General features: G+C 40.0%; 1 protein-coding gene across 6 annotated transcripts in view; it reads left to right on the top strand.

Moving 5' to 3' along the window:
• Window positions 1–21,664, top strand: part of STAU2 (staufen double-stranded RNA binding protein 2) — a 310,007-nt gene that overhangs the window by 18,956 nt on the left and 269,387 nt on the right. For 4 of the 6 annotated variants that reach the window (XM_049781810.1, XM_049781813.1, XM_049781816.1 and 1 more), the window contains exons 3-4: window positions 8,996–9,126; window positions 20,047–20,206. In XM_049781810.1, coding sequence (XP_049637767.1) covers window positions 9,013–9,126; window positions 20,047–20,206 — 274 coding nt within the window. In that variant the 5' untranslated portion in view covers window positions 8,996–9,012. Of the gene's footprint in view, window positions 1–8,980; window positions 9,127–20,046; window positions 20,207–21,664 lie in introns of all 6 variants that reach the window. The other 2 variants (XM_049781811.1, XM_049781812.1) reach the window with 2 other exon arrangements.

Raw genomic sequence — 21,664 nt, forward strand, 5'->3', positions numbered from 1 at the left:
CTTATCGCGTGTGCCACTGCTCCAGCCCCCAGATAGACTATAAAGTATGAACACAGGATAGGCCCATTCAGAAATAAAGACTTCGGGGCTGGAGCCATGTATCTATGGGCATAGAACGCTTGCCTTGCAGGTGGCTGCCCTGGGTTTGATCCTCAGCATCCCTTATGGTTCTCTCTAAGCTGAATGCAGAGCCAGGAGTAAGTTCTGAGCAACACCAAGTGTGACCTGATAGCGATGGCACCCCAAAATCACCCCTTCCCACAAATTAACTCCTAAAACAAGAAATACAGACTTAAGAGCTGGAGAGATAGTATAGGGAGTAAGGCACTTGCCTTACATTCAGACGCAGAGTGGCATTGAACTATTGCTGTATTGTGCCCTTCTTTCCCTGCCCTTGATTTCTTACTCTGTGAGTATTTAGCTACCATGTTTTGAATAGCTCAATGGAGAGGCTCATGTAGTGAGAAATTGAGGCCTCCTGCCAATGTTTTTAAGGCCTCCAGCCAGCAGTATGGGACCTTGGAAGCAGATTTCCAGCTGTTGTCAAACTTTCACTTCCAGATTTATTGGCTCTTTAACAACTTTTTTTTTTTTTTTGGCCACACCCAGTGATGCTCAGAATCTGGCTCTGCACTCAGAAATTGCTCCTGGCTTGGGGCACCATTTGGGATGCCAGGGGATCGAACCACAGTCCATCCTAGGTTAGTGTGTGCATGGCAGACGCCCTACTGCTTGTACCACTGCTCCAATCCCGACTCATAGACATCTTAACCACAATCTCAAGAGAAATCCTGAGCCAGAAGTGCCCAGCTAAGCTCATCCCTGATTGCCAGCGCTTAGAAACTGGAAAGGCAGGGAGAAGAAATCTTGTTTTTTTTTTTTTAAGCTGATAAATTGGGGATTGTTTGTTATACAGCAATAGCATACCCTTCCTCTCTAAGCAACTTAGGAAGATACAAGTACATAAATGGAGTTGTTCATCCGTTGGATGACAGCAGATTGATTCTTGGAGGAGGGGAGCTTGTATTATACTTTATTATCATAGAACTTCAAGGTTGTTCATGGACTACACTACAGGAAGGAAGAAGCACAATAGAATCCAGTATTGTCGGAGATAAAGGGACAGAGTGAAGACTCTGGGAAAGTGGGCCGGAGAGATAGCACAGCAGTAGGGCATTTGCCTTGCTCACAGCCGACCAGGACAGACGGTGGTTCGAATCCCAGCATCCCATATGATCCAGGAGCAATTTCTGAGCACAGAGCCAGGAGTAACCCCTGAGCACTGCCATGTGTGACCCCAAACACTAAAAAAAAAACAAAACTGGAAAAGTGAGATGAGGTGGACAGAACTGTGGGGGCACATTACAGGAGAGAATAAAACTTGGTGTGTGTGTGTGTGTGTGTGTGTGTGTGTGTACATGTTAGGGTAAAATGGTGATCAAAGTGGATGCATGTGGAGATATGTAGTGTGTTCCCGAGTCTTTGGCTAAGTACTGGTTTACAGACACATGACAGGTCTATTCAAAGTAAGGGAAATAACTTCTGTTGGAATTGAACAGTCAGTTCCTCCACAGAAGATAGATGATTGACTGCCTTGCACTTGAATCACTATTCAAAAATAATTATTTTTGAATAATTATTAAATAATTGAATAATTATTATTAAAAACAATGATTCAAAAATAATCAGGGAAAGTGCAGATTAAAATGATAATGGGCTACCATTTATATCCACTTGGATGCCTAGAGTTAAAAAAACATCAATAGTGGGGCTGGAGAGATAGCATGGAGGTAATGCGTTTGCCTTGCATGCAGAAGGACGGTGGTTCGAATCCCAGCATCCCATATGCTCCCCCAAGCCTTCCAGGAGCGATTTCTGAGAGTACAGCCAAGAGGAACCCCTGAGTACTGCCGGGTATGACCTAAAACAACAAACAAAACAAAACAAAACACATCAATAGTAAGGCAAGAGGTTAGAGAGTCAAAAATCTCATATGAGGATGTGACTCAATAGCAGAGCATTTGCCTTGTTTGTGCTGGATTTGAATTTTGACATCACATGGTTAGTTCATCCTCATCTCCTCCCACCCCCCATCTTGACCACCAGGAATGACCCTGCGTTGAATACCCAGCCAGAGTTAGCCTAGACTAGAGCAACAAAAGTGTGGCCCCAAACAAAACAAGACAAATTGCTTCGCTGTTGTGGAAGACAGTTTGGCAGTTACTCAGATGTTCAACATAGCATGTAGCCCATTAATCTGCTCCTATTCAAATACATTGTATTTGCATAGCAACATTATTTATAATAGCCAAAGCAATAGGGAGTAACCCATAACATCCATAGATGTATGAATTGGTAAAAAAAATTGCCTAGATACAACACATACATATGTGTTGTGTGTGTGTGTATATATATATATATATATATATATATATACATATATATATATACCAAATAATATACCACAGTATAATTCAGCTGTTTCTATTTGTATACTTCAGCTGTATTCTTTTTTTTTTTTTTTTTAAATAAAGGTATGGCAGGTGCTGCAATGCAACTGAACTTAGAAATGATTTTGCTGGATAAAAAGTCAAATACAGGCGCTGGTGAGATAGCACAGCGGTAGGGCACTTGCCTTGCAAGTAGTGACCGAGGACCGGGGTTGGTTCAAATCCCGGCATCCCATATGGTCCCCTGTGCCTGCCAGGAGCAATTTCTGAGCACAGAGCCAGGAATAACCCCCTGAGTGCCACTGGGTATGGCCCCAATCCCCCCCCCAGTCATATACAAAGGTCACATGATATAAGATCATATGTCATATTCAGAATGCATATTTATATGCCATATTCACAATAAATGAAACTATATAAAGAGAACACAGATTGGTGGTAGCCAGCAATTGGTGTAAAGGGGTACTGGGGAGCAACTGCCCAATAGACACAGTCAAGGTTTTGGGTAATAAACATGTTTTACAAAGGGGCTGGAGAGATAGCACAGCGGTAGGGCATTTGCCTTGAACACGGCTGACACAGGACAATCCTTCGTATCCTACATGGTCCCCCAAGCCAGGAGCAATTTCTGAGCGCAGACCCAGGAGTAAATCCTGAGTGCTGCTGGGTGTGGCCCCAAAACCAAACCCTCCCCCCAGATGCTTAAAAGATAAAGAATAAATAGAGGCCAGAGAAATAAAGGGTTAGGATGTTTCCCTTCCATGTAATTGATCCAGATTTGATGCCTAACACCCATGTATGGTTTCCCAGCATTGCCAGTAGTCACTATTGAGCACAGAGCCAGGAATAGTTCCTGAGTACCTCCAGGGTTAGTGTCTCGCCTTCACCCAAGTGCTCATTTGTATATAAATTCTCAACAATTTTTCGAGGCAGGCTATTCTAAGCTGTAAAACAAGCCTCAATAAATATAAAAGGATTCAAGTCATAAAATGAGTGTTTTTTGACCACAATGTAATAAAAGTTGAAATTAGTACTAGAAAGAGACTGAGACGTGGACAGTTTCCAAATATTTAAAAATTAATTTGCATTCTTATAAGTAATTCATTGAAAGAAGAGATCAAAAGGGAAATTAGTACTTTACATTGAAAGAGAACAGAGAAACAGCATATTAGAATGATGCTACTAAGATAGTGCTTAGGAGAAAGTTGTAGTTCTAAGGGTTGTAGTGTGGGCAAGGAACTTAGGGTACATGTGACTGACCTGGGTTCCTTTCCATGTACCCCATACCATTCCCTGAGTCTCACTAGGGGTGATCCTTCAGTGCAAAGCCAGCAGTAAGCCCTATGTACTGCCAGGTTTGGACGCCTCAAAAGCAGAGATCAAACAAAAATAGAATTTATAAGTAAAAAAAAGTAAAAAAGAGGGGCTGGAGTGATAGCACAGTGATTGGACATTTGTCTTGCATGCTGCCAACCTGGGATGGACCGGGGTTCAATCCCCGGCATTCCATTTAGTCCCCTGAGCCTGCCAGGAGCGATTTCTAAGCACAGAGCCAGAAGTAACCCCTGAGTACTACCAGTATAACCCAAAAACCAAAAATAAAAAGTAAAAAGAAAGTTAAAAAAAATAGGGGGCCGGAGCCATAGCACAGTGGTAGGGTGTTTTCTTTGCATGCTATTGACTCAGGATGAACCTGGGTGATCCCTGGCATCCCATATGGTCCCCCAGGCCAGGACCGATTTCTGAGTGCATAGGCATAACCCTTAATTGTCACAGGGTGTGGTCCCAAAACCAAAAAAAAGAAAGATTCTTTATTGAAGAAATAGATATTATAGTTAAAAATTTCCCCACAAAAACCTCAGGTATAGATACCTACATTGATGAATTATACTAAAATGTAGAAAAATATGATTAGTCTATACCAGAAGTTCCAATTTATTTTACTTACTGCCCCTTTATATAAAAAAAAATCACTCAATATCCTTTTAGGAATCTACTTCTTTTTATACTAATTAATAAATATAAAGTGTCCTCTATCTTGTGCACTTGAGGCCCCTATTACCCTTTTAGATTGTTTATCACCTCGCAGTGAGTCATGATGCCCAATTTGGGAAACACTATATTGGCAAAATTTATAAAAAATTAATACCAAATTCATACAAATAAAAAATAGCTTTTGTTAGCCCTAGGCAAGATCCTTGAGTACAGAGCCAGGAGTAAGCCCTGAGCACTGGCTGGTGTACCCCAAACCAAAATCAATATAATACTTATTATTATATTCACGCTTTATAAAATAAAATGACACCCTCTTAGTAATTGCAGAAAACTGATTTGACTAATCAAAGAACCATTCCTGATTGGAAAAAAAACCCAAACTAGGAATTGTTCCTCAGTATGACAGTGGATATCCACAAGCTTTTAGTTTTGATTTTTCTCTGTGAGTGTATAGAAGCATAACTATGTTGTATATTCTCTTACGCTTCAACCTTAGTAGGTTCCTGATTAGTTCTAGTAGTATTTCCTAGGATTTTCTACATAGACAGGTCATCTGTCAATTCCCTCTTGTTTTATTTTTTTTGGGGGGGGGAGGGGTACACTCATTTGTGTTCAGGGTTCTGTGTTCAGAGAATCTGTCCTTGCTGTATTCAGGGAACCAAATGTGGTGCCAGAATCAAAATCGAATTGGCTACATACAGAGCATAATTGTATAATTTTCTGGCAATTTCTTAATCATAATGGTTGGGACCAAGTTGTTGTGCCAAATTACTGGTTCTTAAAAGCATTGAAAAAATGAAAGTATACCATTTTCTACTTTAAGTCTTACCATAGAAAGTTTGTTGTTTTGTTTTGTTTTGGTTTTGGTTTTTGGGCCACACCCGGCAATGCTCAGGGGTTACTCCTGGCTGTCTGCTCAGAAATAGCTCCTGGCAGGCTTGGGGGACCATATGGGTCACCGGGATTCGAACCAACCACCTTTGGTCCTGGATCGGCTGCTTGCAAGGCAAACACCACTGTTCTATTTCTCCGGGCCCGAAAGTTTGTTGATGAACTTAAAGCCAACTATTTCCATTCATTGTAGATTGTTTTCTGCATACTTTTACTACATTTTTTTAAATCTCTGTTTTTGTGTTTGGGGCTATACTTGGTGGTGCTCAGTGGTTACTTCTGGGTCTGTGCTCAGAAATTATTCCTGGCAGACTTGGGTGACCATATGGAATGCCGGGGATTGAACCCGGGTTGGCTGCGTGCAAGGCAAATAAATGCCTTGCCTCCTATGCTTGGGTCCCTCTTTGACTATATTTTAATGGAACAAAACAATCCATAATTATTTTTTTTTTCTCTTAATTGGTTCCCTCCTGTTTGTGTAGGCCTTATTGGGGCCACTCTGATCTCTTGTACAAGGGGCCATGCAGTATTACGGATCAATCTCAGGGCCTCTCTCAAGCAAGGCACAAGTTTTACCCCTTGAACTATCTCTAAGATCTTTTTTGTTGTTGTTGTTTTTGTTTTTGCGTCACACCGGGCATCGCTCAGGGGTTACTCCTGGCTCTATGCTTAGAAATCGCCCCTGGCAGGCATGGGGGACAATATGGGATGCCGGGATTTGAACCACCGTCCTCTGCATGCAAGGTAAATGCCTTACCTCCATGCTATCTCTCCAGCCCCTCTCTAAGACCTTTTTAGTTAAGTTTTAAAGTGCTGTTTAGCATTGATTGATAAGATAAAAACTGTAAAATCAGATTAATATGTCTATAAATGACATAAAGGAAATGTAGGATAAAATAATTTAATATTATGTGTTTATATATTATAGCTCTCAAGCTATAATAGTATTTATAATAGAATTTGGAGAACCAGTAAAAATATTTCAGCCCCCTCACAACCTAGGATTTAACTTGACATTTTGCTGTTATAAATAGGTAAAAATGTTGGAAGACTTAGTAAATTTAAGTAAAGAATTTGGGGGGAGTTGTGAGACAGCACCCAGTGATGTTCAGGTAGTACTCCTGGTGGGATTCTGGAGGAAGATGATTAGTCGGTCTAGGAATCTGGGAATGCCAAATAAAAAAATGGGAAGACAGAGACTGTGGGAAACCTGCCATGTGTCAAAGATAAGATGATGGAAGCTTCAAGCAACCCAGACAGATTCATCTTTGCAAGATAGTGCATGGGAGGATGGATGTGTGGGTGATAACGGTAATTCTCATGTCAGCAGGGGAAGGTAAATTGGTATAATCATTCATAGTACTGTTTGGCACTATGTTTTACTAATAAGAGTAAGAATGGTAAACAATTTGAGTGTCTATCAGTAGGGGAGGAGATAAAAAGACTTGGTATTGTGTTGAAAATTACATAGCTGTTCAAAGTACTGCATAATATCTATGTAAGTTACAATCTCAGAATTCTGAGATTGTAAATATTTTATTATACTATATTTGTGAACACAACCAGATTATCATAGCATTTTTATGCATGTATGTAACTGTATTTTGAAATATCCAAGGAGGCACATATTCTAAATTTATATAGTAGTAGTAAATGTTGAAAAACATATTAATTATAAAGTCCTGGTTGGAGGTGGAGGATGGAGGTGGATGGATGGATGGATGGAGAGAGACCTTTCTCTGGGTGGCTGCGAGGAATCATCATAGGTAGTCAGGTTTCAGGAGACATCAAATTTATTAAGGACCTAGCCACCATGTGTGACTCCTAAGCTTTTAACCTTTTAAGCTTGCTCCACGTAGTTCTGCATTCAAACCTGTCTCTACCAGCCACCTCTCTTGCTGAAAACCAGTTCACTCTCCCTCTTTCCCAATCTATCCCCTTTTGCTCCTGAGGCAACCCCCCTTTTGCCTCTCTAGGTCAGTAAAACAGGAATCCAAAGACTCCTCCCAAATGTGGGCAGGTCTGTCTCTCAAGGTGAGCAAAACAGGAAGTTTGGGAAGGTAGTAACATCTGCCCCTTTCTTTGACTTCCTATTTTGCTGACCTAGAGAGGCAAAAGGGGGGTTGCTTCAGGAGCAGAAGAAAGAGAGAATTTGGGAAAATTGAGTGAGAGGATTGAGTGAGAGTTTCAGCAAGAGAAGTGGCCAAAGACCCCTCCCAGATGTGGACAGGTCTGTCTCTAAAGGTGAGCAAAACAGGAAGTTGGGGTAGGGGAATAACAGTAGTTTTTGGAAAAGAAAGGGAACTTAATAGGAATATGATTCAGTTGTTTTATTATTTATTCGTTTATTTATATTTTGGTTGTTGGGTTATATGGTGTGATGCTCAGGGGTTACTCCTGGTGGTGCTCAGGGGGACTGTATGGGGTGCCAGGATCCAACCTAGTTCTGCTGCGTGCAAGGCAATTACCTTACCTATTGTACTATCTCTGGACCCAGTTGTTTTTAAATTATTTTTTTTTTTTTTATAGAATGATATTGTTTTTTAAGACTTGTTTTGGGGCATAGTTTTATACCTCTTCAAAAAACGCTCAGGGGTTACTCCTGGCTCTATGCTCTGAAATCGCTCCTGACAGGCACTGGGGACCGTATGGGATGCTGGGATTCGAACCACTGTACTTCTGCATGCCAGGCAAACGCCTTACCTCCATGCTATTTCTCCGGCCCCCCAAAAAACATTTAAATCTTAAAGCAAATATGGGAAATGTTATAATTCTGAATGATTAAGAACAGGGAATTTGTTGAACACTTTTTAATTTCTGAATTTCACTGAAAAGCAACAATAATAAAGAGAACTACAAAAATTATTGTTAGGAAAACTAATACTCAAGCTTAGGTCTTGATTTCCAAGTCTAGAATTTTTCTTTCTTTTTCTTTTTTTAAAAATAAAATTATATATACATATATATGTACACACACACACACACACACACACACACACACACACACACACACACACACACACACACACTAGTTTTTTAGGCCTGTGCCTGGCAGCCATTCATGGCAATTTGGCTTTCCGGCCAGAGGTTCTAGGTAGGACTTGGGCTGCTCCACTTGGTGGTTTGGAGAACTGGACTACCCACGTAGTTCTTGGAGTTACTTGTTGATGCTTGGGGTCCAGGGGCTGGGGATCAAATCAGGGCCGGTTGCATGCAAGGCATGTGTTTTCACTCCAGTACTAACTCCGTGGTTCCCTGGTGTGACTAGTATTAATATGTCAAAATGAGAAGACAAACGTAAGATCTAGTAATATAATTAATTTTGGAATAATAACCCGTAAAAGTATGTATTTAAGCTAACTTTTCTGATAGGAAATTGATAAGATCAGTTAAAATTATTTTATTTAAATATATTTTTGTTATTGTCTAAGTATGTAGAATATTTTAGTTGCCAAGAAAAAAAAGTTACTTTAATTGGTTATTTTTGCTGTGCTACATGCTTCTGTTGAATGTAATGGTAGATATGAGATGAATTTTGAATGACATTTATGAAAATAATCCAAATAGAAACTGACTTCAGTCTTAAAAAATAGCAAAACTAGCTTTTCCATTTGGTAAAATCATTCTTCACAAAAATTTTACAGCCTTTTTATTTACAGCTCCTCTCCAAGATAAAATGGCAAATCCCAAAGAGAAAACTCCAATGTGTCTGGTAAATGAGCTAGCCCGTTTCAATAGAGTCCAACCCCAGTATAAACTTCTGAGAGAAAGAGGGCCTGCTCATTCGAAGGTAAGGTCATGAGGAGAGGGGTTGAGACTTGCTTCTTGGTCTGTCAGATTTTTCTCTCAGCCTGTAATTGTGCTTCCTTTGTGGGGGAGGGAGCAGTGGATGGTCTAGAGTTCATTAAGAATATTTTGAAGCCTGTGATCAAACAATCTGATAGCTCATTATGGTTACGATATTCTTTCAGATAGAGTGCTTCACAAAAAATTTGAACAGAACCTTGTAAGGTATGAATTTTTGGAAAGGGTCATACCTAGCAGTGCTCACGGTTTAGTCCTGGTGGACTCAGAGAACCATATGGAATTATATATTTTTTGTTTGTTTATGAGCCATACCTGGCAATACTCAGGGTTAACTCCTGGCTCTACATATAGGAATTACTCCTGGTGGTGCTTGGGGACCATGTGAGGTGCTTGGAATTCAACACTGGTAGGATGTAAAGCCAGTGCTCTACCCTCCATACTATTGCTATTGCCTCTGACATTTTTATTGTTCTTGTTTTGGGGGCCATATCTGCAACGCTCAGGGTTAACTCCTGGTTCTGCATGTAGGAATTATTCCTGGTGGTACTCAGAGAGCCAAATGGGATGTTGGGAATTGAACCAGGGTTGGTCTTGTGCAAGGCATGCACCCTCCCTGCTGTACTGTCTCCAGTCCCTAGCCTCTGGATTTTGACTTTCATTTTGTAAGTTAAAAACTTAAGTATAGGGGGCTGGAGGAATAGCACAGCGGTAAGGCGTTTTGCCTTGCACATGGCTATCCAGGACAGATGGTGGTTTGAATCCCAGTGTCCCCTATACGGTCCCCCTAGCCAGGAGTAACTCCTCAGCATCACCAGGCATGACCATAAAACCAACAAAACAAAACAAAACAAATTAAAAAAAAAAACCAAAAAAACCCTTAAGTATAGAAAGGTTATGTGATTTGCTAAAATAAAAATGAAGATAGCAAATTTAGCAAGTGACACTCAGTTTTTAATATTCACTGATTACAAAAGTTGTATATTCCGGTATTATTCTTATCTAAGCATTTATGATATTTTAATTGAAAAAGCAATATATAAATATATACCTTTCTATGGATATGTTTACATATATACTTGTTGCAAAGAAATGTACTACTTGTGTATTTGTGTTTGAACTTTGTTCAAAAGTATAAACAATTTTTTTATAAAAATTTTTTTAAAAGAAAAATCTCAAAAAGTTGTTCAAATAAAATCTCAGTAGTGTGAAGTTATTTGGCACATTTTTAATATTGAATATTTGATATGATCATGGCGATAATCTTTTGTATATAATTAGGATACACTGAGTTGGAGAGGACCTTGTTTTTGGTGGTGGTGATGGTTTGGGTCCCATCTGATGGTACTCAGGTACTATTCCTGGTTCTGTTTAGGGTTTACTTCTGGCAGTGTGCAGGGGATTATATTTGCTGCTGGAGATATGAGCTATTTCACTCAGGACAAGCATTTTACCTCCTGTACTATTTATTATGTCCTTTAAAGGTTGATTAATTTTTATAAGGTCATTAGATATTTGAATTTTAAATCCCCTTTTCAGTATTTCCTTTATAATTATAAAGAAAATATGAAACTGGAACCCATCAACTTTATTTCCTAATATAGTTACTTATGAAGTGTTTCTGGGCAGCAGTGTTTTCATGATGACTTTTGTAAAATAAAATGGTTCTTGGTCTAAAAAATAGCCGTGATGTGCCTATTTAGTCATATAATTCAGTTTTCTCTCTCTCTTATTTTTTTTAATAATTTACTTAAAGACCATGTATCATATAGTCGACATAGTTGATCATAATACTTTTGTCTCCAGATAAGTGAGAGCAAATTTATTAAAAAATAAACAAAGGAAGAGAAAAAAAAAGTACAGCAACAAGCAAATTTATGAAAAGTTTTGTATCTCCAATGAGGTCATGAAATTATTGTCAGAAGGTTTTAGTAAAGCTACTTGACCATTCTATTATTTCATTTGTTTCTGAACATTAAATGACTTCAGCTACACATTGGCATCTAAATTGGTGTGTTTCTATAGGGATGCTAGTTTTAAATGAATGAAGTTGTTGCATTTGACCAAATGCCATGTGGTCTAGGAATTCAAAGCATAACTGATACTGTGGCTTTCATAGGGTGCATTTTTGGCTGCCAGGTCTCCCGGAATTACCAGAAGGTGGTGGTGGTGTGGAGCTGGGGGTGGGAGTGGGAGGCGGGGAGAGGGTGCCTTCACTTATTCCACAAAAATTTTGGTGCTATTAGCCCAAATACCAGCATAATAGGAGTTTGGTCAGATAGATGTCTGCAGAGAGTTGTAAAGGAGTGGAAGCAGGATCATTGACAAAGCAGAGATTATGGCTGATGGAGGCAGCAGGAGTGGCCTCATCAGGGCTGGGATTTAGTCCCCCTTCTCCATTCGAGATTGCCAGCCTTCAGCTGTGTGGCTGATGTATCTATGTTTTTTCCATGGCTTGGTTTATATTTTTTCCGAGAACAGAATGAGTGTGGAGCTGGCCTGGTGCAGACATGGTGGGTGTAGTGTAATTCACTTCTTTCTCTTAAGCTTTTTATACTCATTCTCTTTCTGCTTGATTTTCCTTTAATGATTATGTGTTTTTCTTATGTCTTTATCTTTGTCTTTTGCAGTTGCTCTCTGCCTTGAAGATTTTCATTTTTGTTTGTTTTTTTGCGCCACACCTAGCAGTGCTTAGGGTTTACTTCTGGCTCTGTGCTCAGAAATCACTCCTGGCAGGCTTGGGGGACCATATGGGATGCTGGGGATTGAAAGCCCTGCAGCTGTGCTATCACTTCGGCCCTAAGCCTTGAAGATCATTTTTTTCTCATTCGTTTTTTCCCCTTCCTCCCTTTCTTAATACAAACTTAACTTTTCACAGTTGTAGTTCTTGTTGGACTGTAATGCCGAGTTATAGGTTGCTCAATACTCAATAATGTATTAGAATGAGATTATTTATAGGTAAAGTGTTTCTTCCCTACTGTATGGTTGTCAGTTCAAGGCATTCTTCCTTTAGATGCTGCCCAGCCCATAGCTTTAAATTTCATGTTAATTTTTCAACCTCCCACAGTTTGCTAGCTTCTGTAATTCTATAAATTTCTTTCTTTAATGCTACTTTACTCTAAAAAAATTTTTTTTTCTGGCGAGGTGGCGCTAGAGGTAGGGTGTCGTGTCTGCCTTGCAAGCGCTAGCCACAGAAAGATCCGACCGCGGTTCGATCCCCGGGCGTCCCATATGGTTCCCCAAGCCAGGGGCAATTTCTGAGCGCTTAGCCAGGAGAATAAAATGGGTGTGGCCCCCCCAAAAATTTTTTTTGGGGGGGTTTGGGCCACACCCAACTGTGCCCAGTGTTTACTCTTGGTTCTGTACTCCAGGATCGCATCAGGTCGATTTGGGGGACCATATGTGGTGCTAGGATTCAAACCAGGTTAGCTACATGCAAGTCATGTTTTAGCGTTCTGGTCCCTAAATCAACTTTAATAATCCTTCCACATCATGATCTTTATGATTTTACCTTTTTTTTTTGGTTACTATTCCTTACTTCTCTCAGTCTTCATATAGTTCCTTATCCACTTGATTTATTTTATTTATTGAATTATTTTTTGGTTTTTGGGTCACACCCAGGCAGCACTCAGGGGTTATTCCTGGCTTATGCTCAGAAATCGCTCCTGGCAGGCTCAGGGGACCATATGGGATGCCGGGATTTGAACCACGGACTTTTTGCATGCAAGGCAAACGCTTTACCTCCGTGCTATCTCTACGGCCCCTCTACTTGATTTATGTAGGCTTTTTTGGGGGGCCACACCTGGCAGTTCTCAGGGAAGTACTCTTGTCTCTGTGCTCAGGAATCATTCTTGGTGGGTTCAAGGGACCATATGGGATACCAGTGATCGAATCTGGAGATCAAATCTGGAGATTGGATCTGGTTTGCTGTGTGCTAGACAAGCGTCTTTTTCTTTCTTTCTTTCTTTCTTTCTTTCTTCTTTCTTTCTTTCTTTCTTTCTTTCTTTCTTTTCTTTCTTTCTTTCTTCTTTCTTTCTTTCTTTCTTTCTTTCTTTCTTTCTTTCTTTCTTTCTCTTCTTCTTCCTTTCTTCTTTCTTCCTTTTCTTTCTTTCTTCCTTTCCTTCCTCCTTCCTTCCTTCCTTCCTTCCTTCCTTCCTTCCTCCTTCCTTCTTCCTCCTCTTCCTTCCTTCCTTCCTTCCTTCCTTCCTTCCTCCTTCCTTCCTTCCTTTTCCTTCTCTCTCTCTCCCTCCCTCCCTTTCCTTCCTTCCTTCCTTCCTTCCTTCCTTCCTTCCTTCCTTCCTTCCTTCCTTCCTTCCTTCCTTCCTTCCTTCCTTCCTTCCTTCCTTCCTTCCTTCCTTTCTTTCTTTCTTTTTTTTTTATTGATTGCTTGATTGATTTTGGGGCCATACCTGGTGACACTCAGAGGTTACTCCTGGCTCTACACTTAGAAATCGCCTCTGGCAAGCTGGGGATGCCTGGAATTGAACTGGGTCCCTCCCGGGTTGTCAAATCTTTCTCTCCTGCCCCACTGACTCCTACTTTTGCATCTTTATAAACTTCTAATTACATTTGTATTTTGCCCTCCTTTCTGAACTGCCTGTAGAGGCCAACTCTGCTATTAGCTCACTTGTTCTAGCCCCTTTAATCTGTCCTAGGCCAATTCTCACACCTTCTGTTCTCTTTTCCTTTTCATACCACCCCTTCATTTGGGTTGCGTTTTCAGTTTCCCTTTCAACTGGGTCAGGTTTGTTGAGGTGAGAGTGAGATTCTGTTATGGCTCATGCTCTTATTATTATTATTGCTTTTTTGGGGTCACACCTGACAGCGCTCGATTACTCCTGGCTCTATGCTTAGAAATTGCTCATGGGAGGCTCGGGGGACCATAGAGGATGCCAGGATTTGAACCATCGTCTTTCTGGATGCAAGGCAAATGCCCTACCTCCATGCTATCTCTCCGGCCCCTCATGCTCTTATTTCTAGAAATCTCTTTTGCCAACTAGTGCCAACTGCTTTGGGTGCTTTGATCTTAGACCATCCCATTTATTCTGTAGCTCATTACATTTTTGAATATTTATTGAGATATAAATTATAATAGTGCATTGTTACTTTTAGATGCACCTCATCATGATTTCATATTTATATATTTTGCAAAATGATAAAAAACCTACATAATACTCATTCCCGCACAGAATTCCCCCCCACCCCCCTGAGGTCTTTTGAGGTCTACTCTCTTCTCAGCTTTCTAATATATATGTCAACAGACTGAACATTACATCTCTATGACTTGTTTTTTTTCTAGCTAGAAATTTAAATCTTTTCCCTATTTTGCATGATTAACATCCCCTACTATTCTCTGTATCTGAGCTCAATATTTTAAGAAAATGTATCTACAGAAAAGTGAGATTATATGGTATTTGCCTTTCTGATTTTTCCCCACTTTGCATAATGCCCAAGATCCAGCCATATTGGCTACAAATGGCAAGATTTTCTGGTCTCCAACTCTCTCTTTTAAAAAAAGAGATCTTGAAGAGTCCAGAGAGTTAGTGCAGTGGTTAGGCACTTGTCTTGCACATGGCCAATGTAGTTATTTTGTTTGTTTTTGGGCCACACCCGGTGACACTCACAGGTTACTCGTGGCTCTGTGCTCAAAAATCATTCCTGGCAGGCTCAAGGGACCATATTGGATGCTGGGGATCAAACCTAGGTTGGCCCTATACAAGGCAAACGCCCTATCTATTGTGCTATTTTTCCAGCCCTAATGTAGTTTTGACTTGATACAGTTCCCTAGAACCATAATTGTAGACCTGGAAGTATGCCCTTACCACAGCCAGTTGTCCCAAGAGGAAAAAAAAAAAAGAGTACAGTACTAGAATAACTTGTATTATTGTATTCAATACAATCTTGAATGAAGGATGATGTTTTGAGTCTATTATTAATTAATAATTGATATTAATATTAATTAGTCTAAGTAATTCTATTGTAAAAGCAGTCACATTCATTCATGCATGTCTGCCAGGAATGAGACATCAAGTGTATTTTAAAGAAAGAAGGGATTATCTCTGGCATTAGCAGAATATAAATTTAGTTCCTAACTCATTGATTTTCTTGAGGTTTTATCCAATTATGTGGCACTTTCCATATATATATATATATATTTGATTATATGATATATGCTTATAGTGCATTTCAAAGTTTGCTTTTCATTTGACTCACTAAAGAGCATTATAAAATACTTAATGTCCTCTTTCTGTCTCTATCTGTTTGTCTGTCTGTCCGTCTGTCTGTCTCTTGGGTTTTGAGCTACACTCAACAGACTTTATTCCAGACTCTGCTCAAGGAGCACTCCTGTCAGGGCTTGGGGGACCATTTGGAATGCTGAGGACTGAACCTGGGTTAACAGTGTGCAAAGCAAGCACTTTTTAAATTTCATCAGCTCCCTACTTAATATTTAATTGGTCTTAGATGAGACCCAGACATTATTATTATTACTATTATTATTATTATTATTATTATTATTATTATTATTTTTACAAACCTCTTAAGTGATTCAAATGTACATTCAGAGAGAAACAGTCTTCAAGAAGTGTAGAATTATATCTACTTAGTTTTTTGTTTTGTTTTGATTTTGGGCCACATCCAGTGGTGTTCGGGATTTCTCCTGGCTCTGCATTTAGAAATCACTTCTGGGAGGCTCGGTGGACCATTATGGGATGCTGGGGATCCGTCCCAGATCTTCTGTGTGCAAGGCAAATGCCCTACCGCTGTGCTGTCATTCTGGCCCCGATATTTACTTCTTGTAGTCACATAGCATGTTTCCATGTTTTTCTTTTTTCTTTTTTTCTTTTTTTTAGTGGGGTTATCCCAGTGATAACCAGACTGAAGAAATCAATACTTTTGGTGGTACAGGGACCCTCCTGTTCGTGGGGGCTCATCTGATGATGCTAGGAAACAAACTTGAGCTTTTCCACATTCAAGACATGTTCTACATCCTTTGAATGATTTTCAGTTTCCTCCATTGATTCTTACAGAATCTGAACAGCTTGTGGCAACTTCCAGTATGTGACCTCTAATTAAAAAAAATAATTTTTTTATTGGCCACAATCAGTAAGCTAGGACTTACTTCTAGCTCTGTACCAGGAATCACTCTTGGCAGAGCCCAGGGGACCATTTTGGGTGCTGGGGTTTGAACCTGGGTGAGTTGCATGCAAAGGCAGGTACCTATCAGTTGTATCATCTCTCCAGGTCCCACTCCTAAAATAATTTTTTTTTTTGGATTTTGGGTCACACCCGGCAATGCTCAGGGGTTACTCCTGGCTTTACATTCAGAAATCGCTCCTGGCAGGCTTGGGAGACCATATGGGATGCCGGGATTTGAAACCACTGTCCTTCTACACGCAAGGCAAATGCCTATCTCCATGCTATTTCTCCGGCCCTGTTTTTTTTTTTTTTTTTTTTTAATAGAACTCTGAAGTGATTTACTAACGACATTGATGTGTATTCTAGGAACTTAGAATTCTTATTTTTTCCCTATGCATGATTTTTATTTCTCAGATCTCAAAACAAGAAAAACGAATTGTGAATAACATAAAATGATATATGTAATGATTTTCTTCTTTTCCTTTATTCTCTATTTTGATAACTTGTCAGTATGCATGACTAAGTGTTAAGAAAGCTGTGCTTTGGAACAGCTACCAAGGGAGGCAGTTTTACACAGTGTTTAAGTGTTCATGAAGATATTTTGTGGGGGGACTGGAGCGATAGTATAGTGGTAGGTTTGCCTTGCATGCAGCCAACCCAGGATGGACCCTGGTTTGAATCCTGGCATCCCATATGATCCCCCAGCCTGCCAGGGGCAATTATGGAATGCAGAGCCTGGAGTAAACCCTGAACACTGGTGGGTGTGACCAAAAATAAAGATTATTTTGTGGGGTGACCTTCTCCAATGAAGCTTAGATTTGGGTACTCAATAATTCTAGAGGCTCCTTTGACTCTAAACCTTTAAGAAACCACTAGTAAAAATATCTGGAACTGCACTTTTGTTTTTGTTTAGTTTCAGTTTCCATTCTTGAATATGTCTGTTGGTGTTTTTTTGCTATTTGTTCCATTAAGTCTTGAATGGCTGTGAGATTCTAAAACTATTTTTATTTCCTCTGGATGATTCAGTTATATAAAACTGTGCATACTAATCTATTATGGTTATTATATCACTTGTACATTTTTTTTTTTTTTTTGGTTTTTGGGCCACACCTGGTGACGCTCAGGGATTACTCCTGGCTATGCGCTCAGAAGTCGCTCCTGGCTTGGGGGACCATATGGGACGCCGGGGGATCGAACCGCGGTCCATCCTTTGCTAGCGCTGGCAAGGCAGACACCTTACCTCTAGCACCACCACGCCGGCCCCTATATCACTTGTACATTATACCTTTTCATTTATGATCCAATAAAAAAAAGTAATAAAAGAAAATTAAAAAATAATTCTAGAGGCAATTCTCTTCCTGGGTTTAATGCAAGGGCCCATGGATATTATGCTACGTGGCCTGGTGATGCCTGGGATACCTGGACAACCACAAATCCTGGATGCCTTCAGGACCACACCTGGTTAATGTTCATGAGACCATTTGGTACTGGGAATTGAACTCAGATTGGGCATACTGTACTGTCTCCTATCTTTAGTTTCTCTCTCTCTCTCTCTCTCTCTCTCTCTCTCTCTCTCTCTCTCTCTCTCTCTCTCTCTCTCTCTCTCTCATTGTCACTTTCTCCTTCTCTCCCTCTCCCCATCTCCACATTCCCACCACCATCGCAGGGATTCAACTACTGATACCTCAAATAAACAAAAATCAACAAACAAGTTCTTTTTTTCTTTTCTTTATTATTATTATTTTTTTGAGTCACACCTGGCAGACGCCTTACCTTTAGCGCCACCGCGCAGGCCCCAACTTTTTTATTTTTTAACAAGGCTCTTAAAAAGTATTCTTGTTTATATTGCTACATTCCAATTTATTCATTTTTATAGGCTGCTTTTGGTATTATAGCTGAGAAATACTTGCTTTATAAGATTATGCAATTTTTCCTTTGTGATTTTTCCTATATTTTTGTATAGTTTTTTTATATTTAGATCTAATTGTTATTTTGAGTTAAACTTTTTTGGGGAGAGGCTTGAGTCACATCTAGCTCTCCTCAGGGCTTACTGCTGGCTCTGTGCGTAGGGATCACCCTATGGCACTCTTGGTGTTTGGTATACCATATGTGATGCTAGAATTCAAACCATATTTTAACTATGTGCAAGGCAAGCACCTTAACCTCTGTACTATCTTCTGGTCCTGAATGTTTAGTTATATATATTTGGGGGGGGGTTGGGGCCACACCCAATAGCACTCAGGGGTTACTTCTGGCTCTGTGCTCAGAAACTGCTCCTGGCAGGCTTGGGGGACCATATAGGATGCTGGGGATTGAATCTGGGTCCATATTGGAGAAATATATATGAATTTAAATACTCCCAGAATGTGGTGACTGGATAAATGTTTTTTTGTGTATTAAGAGCTTCTTGCAACATATTATTTATAAAATTTCTTGACTCTGATTAGTTTTTTTTCTATGTGTAAACCTGAAGGAATTAGATTTTATTAAAGCGTCACCAGAGGTAGAGCCTTAGTTATTATTATTATTTTTTGTTTTGTTTTTGGGCCACACATGGCAATGCTAAGGAATTGGTCCTGGCTTTACACTTAGGAATTATTCCTGAAAAAAAAAAAAAGAAAAAAAAGAAAGAATTATTCCTTGCAGGTCTCAGGGAACCATATATAGGATGCCAGGTATCTACCATGTACAAGGCAAATCCTATCACTCAGGCTCCAATCCTCTTAATTTCTTTATGTATTAATTAAACTTATTCTATCCAAAATGTACACATAGAGCTATTCTTTTTTTTTATTTAAGTAATTTATTGACCTCTTTGAGAATCTTTTGTTTTGTTTTGTTTTGTTTGTTTGTTTTTGGATCATACCCTGCAGTGCTCAGGGATTACTCCTGATTCTGTGCTCAAAAATCACTCCTGGCAGGCTCAGGGGACCATTTGGGATGTCGGAATTCAAATCACTGTCAGTCTTGGATCAGCGTGCAAGGAGAACACCCTACCACTGTGCTATCTCTCTGGCCCCTAGAACTATCCATTTAAAATTTTTTTTGCCATACCCAGTGGTGCTCAGGATTTATCCCTGACTTGCACTTAGGGATCAATCCTATTGGGGCTTGGGGAATCATATGTGGTGCACAAATTATCTTTGTGCAAGGCAATCACTTCTGCTATATTATAGCTCAGGTTCCCACATAGAGCTTTTTTTTTTTTTTTAATAAACCCCTTCCTTCCTTCCTTCCTTCCTTCCTTCCTTCCTTCCTTCCTTCCTTCCTTCCTTCCTTCCTTCCTTCCTTCCTTCCTTCCTTCCTTCCTTCCTTCCTTCCTTCCTTCCTTCCTTCCTTCCTTCCTTCCTTCCTTCCTTCCTTCCTTCTTCCTTTATATATTTTGGGTCACACTCAGGAGTGCTCAGGGGTTACTCTTGGCTCCATGCTCACAAATCGCTCCTGGCAGGCTCAGGGGACCATATGGGATGCCGGGATTTGAACCAATGACCTTCTGCATGAAAGGCAAACACCTTACCTCCATGCTATCTCTCCAGCCCCCACATAGAGCTTTTTAAGATGGTTAAATCATTGGATAGCAGAGTTGAACACATTCTAATAATAAAATCTTTTAATTTGGTAGAGCAAGATTTTATTGCAAACGATCACTGAAATTATGCCTAGTTTAAAAAAGTTTGATTTTGTGATAAATCTGTTATTCTCTCAGCTGCATAATTTTATGTCTTAAAATATTTTCTTTGTTTTTCTGTTTGTTTTTTTTTTCCTGAAGATGTTCTCAGTACAGCTGAGTCTCGGTGAGCAGACCTGGGAGTCGGAAGGGAGCAGCATAAAGAAAGCCCAACAAGCTGCTGCTAAGAAAGCTCTGACTGAGTCCACACTTCCCAAACCAGTTCAGAAACCACCCAAAAGTAATGTCAATAATAACCCAGGTATGGGCCTCACTTACCTATAACTGCAGTTATATTGTTGTGTTCTGCATGCTCTGTACTCTGTTTCCTTTTATATCAGACCAGTCACAGTCAAAAGGAATATGCACTCGTATGCAGGATAGATTAATAATAATTGAAGGGCAGAGTCTGGAGAAAGCAATTGTCGCCATGCTTCATATTTTGCATTAGGAAATGCTGTAAGTGTGCATTATTTACTTTTGGAATGTTGGTAGAAAGACATTGACTACAGATTGGTGCTGGTGTCATAATACAGCAGCTAGGGCACTTGGGACAACACTGGGTATGGCCCCCAAACAAACAAACAAATAAGACAGTGGCTAGAGAAAACCGGAAGAATATGATTGAGTTTCTTTACCAGAGAAAATAACCATTTTTCTTTATCTTTAAAAAGTATCTATTTATTTTGCTTTTTGGGCCAATGTGATGCTCAGCGGTTACTCCTGGCTATGTGCTCAGAAATTGCTCCTGGCTCGGGGGGCCATATGGGATGTTGGGAGATCGAACCAAGGTCCATCCTGGATTGGCTGCGTGCAAGGCAAATGCCCCACTGCTGTGCCATCACTCCGGCCCCCAAAAGTATTTATTTTTTTGGCCATGCCTATTTGTGCTCAGAGCTTACTCTTGGCTTACTACTGGCTTCACTCCAGGCAGGCTCAGAGGGACCAGACAGGATTGCCTCATGCATGACAAGCACCCTACCTGTTATACTGTCTCTCCAGTACCCAAATTTTCTTTTCTAAAATAAAGATTATGTAATTTTATTTTATTTATTTTTGTTTGTTTTTGGCTTTTGGAACATACCCGGTGGCTCTCAGAGGTTATTCCTGGCTCTGCAGTCAGAAATCTCTCATGGCAGGCTTGGGAGACCATATGGGTGCCGGGAATTGAACCTATACACAGGACAAATGCCCTACCACTGAACTATCACTTCAGCTCCGTATAATTTTATTTTTAGAGTAATAATTGGAATAGTTTCTGGTTGTAGTTTAATAAATAATTAATCCTTATATTTTCTTATTGTTTGTTGGTATTGGAGTGGTTGATACTTAATTTTTATGTAGCTGATTAAGAAATGTAGAAATAAAAGCACCCCATGTGTCTTCTGTAACTGCTAAGCAAATGAGTAACATATTTTAAAACCCAGTTTCATTGATTTGTTATTGGTTTGCAGTACTGTCAGGTCAGGAAATGGGAGTCGAGGTTCATATCTTCGTGCATCAATTTCTTTGCATGTACCACCAAAGTTCCAGCGCTACTACAGTCACAGTCCCTCCTTTTCTATCCTCTTCACCCCAACACCTCTGTCCCTTTGGTAATACCATCTTTTTCACAGAGTTGAAAAGTTATTTTGGGCTTCCAGGTTTCACCACCAGTCCAGATCGTATGTCTCCTCGGCCACTTTAGGACTGTGTCTAGGTGGGAACAGGAAACCTCCAG

The sequence above is a fragment of the Suncus etruscus genome, chromosome 10, assembly GCF_024139225.1.
Source record: "Suncus etruscus isolate mSunEtr1 chromosome 10, mSunEtr1.pri.cur, whole genome shotgun sequence".
NCBI classification, from domain to species: domain Eukaryota; kingdom Metazoa; phylum Chordata; class Mammalia; order Eulipotyphla; family Soricidae; genus Suncus; species Suncus etruscus.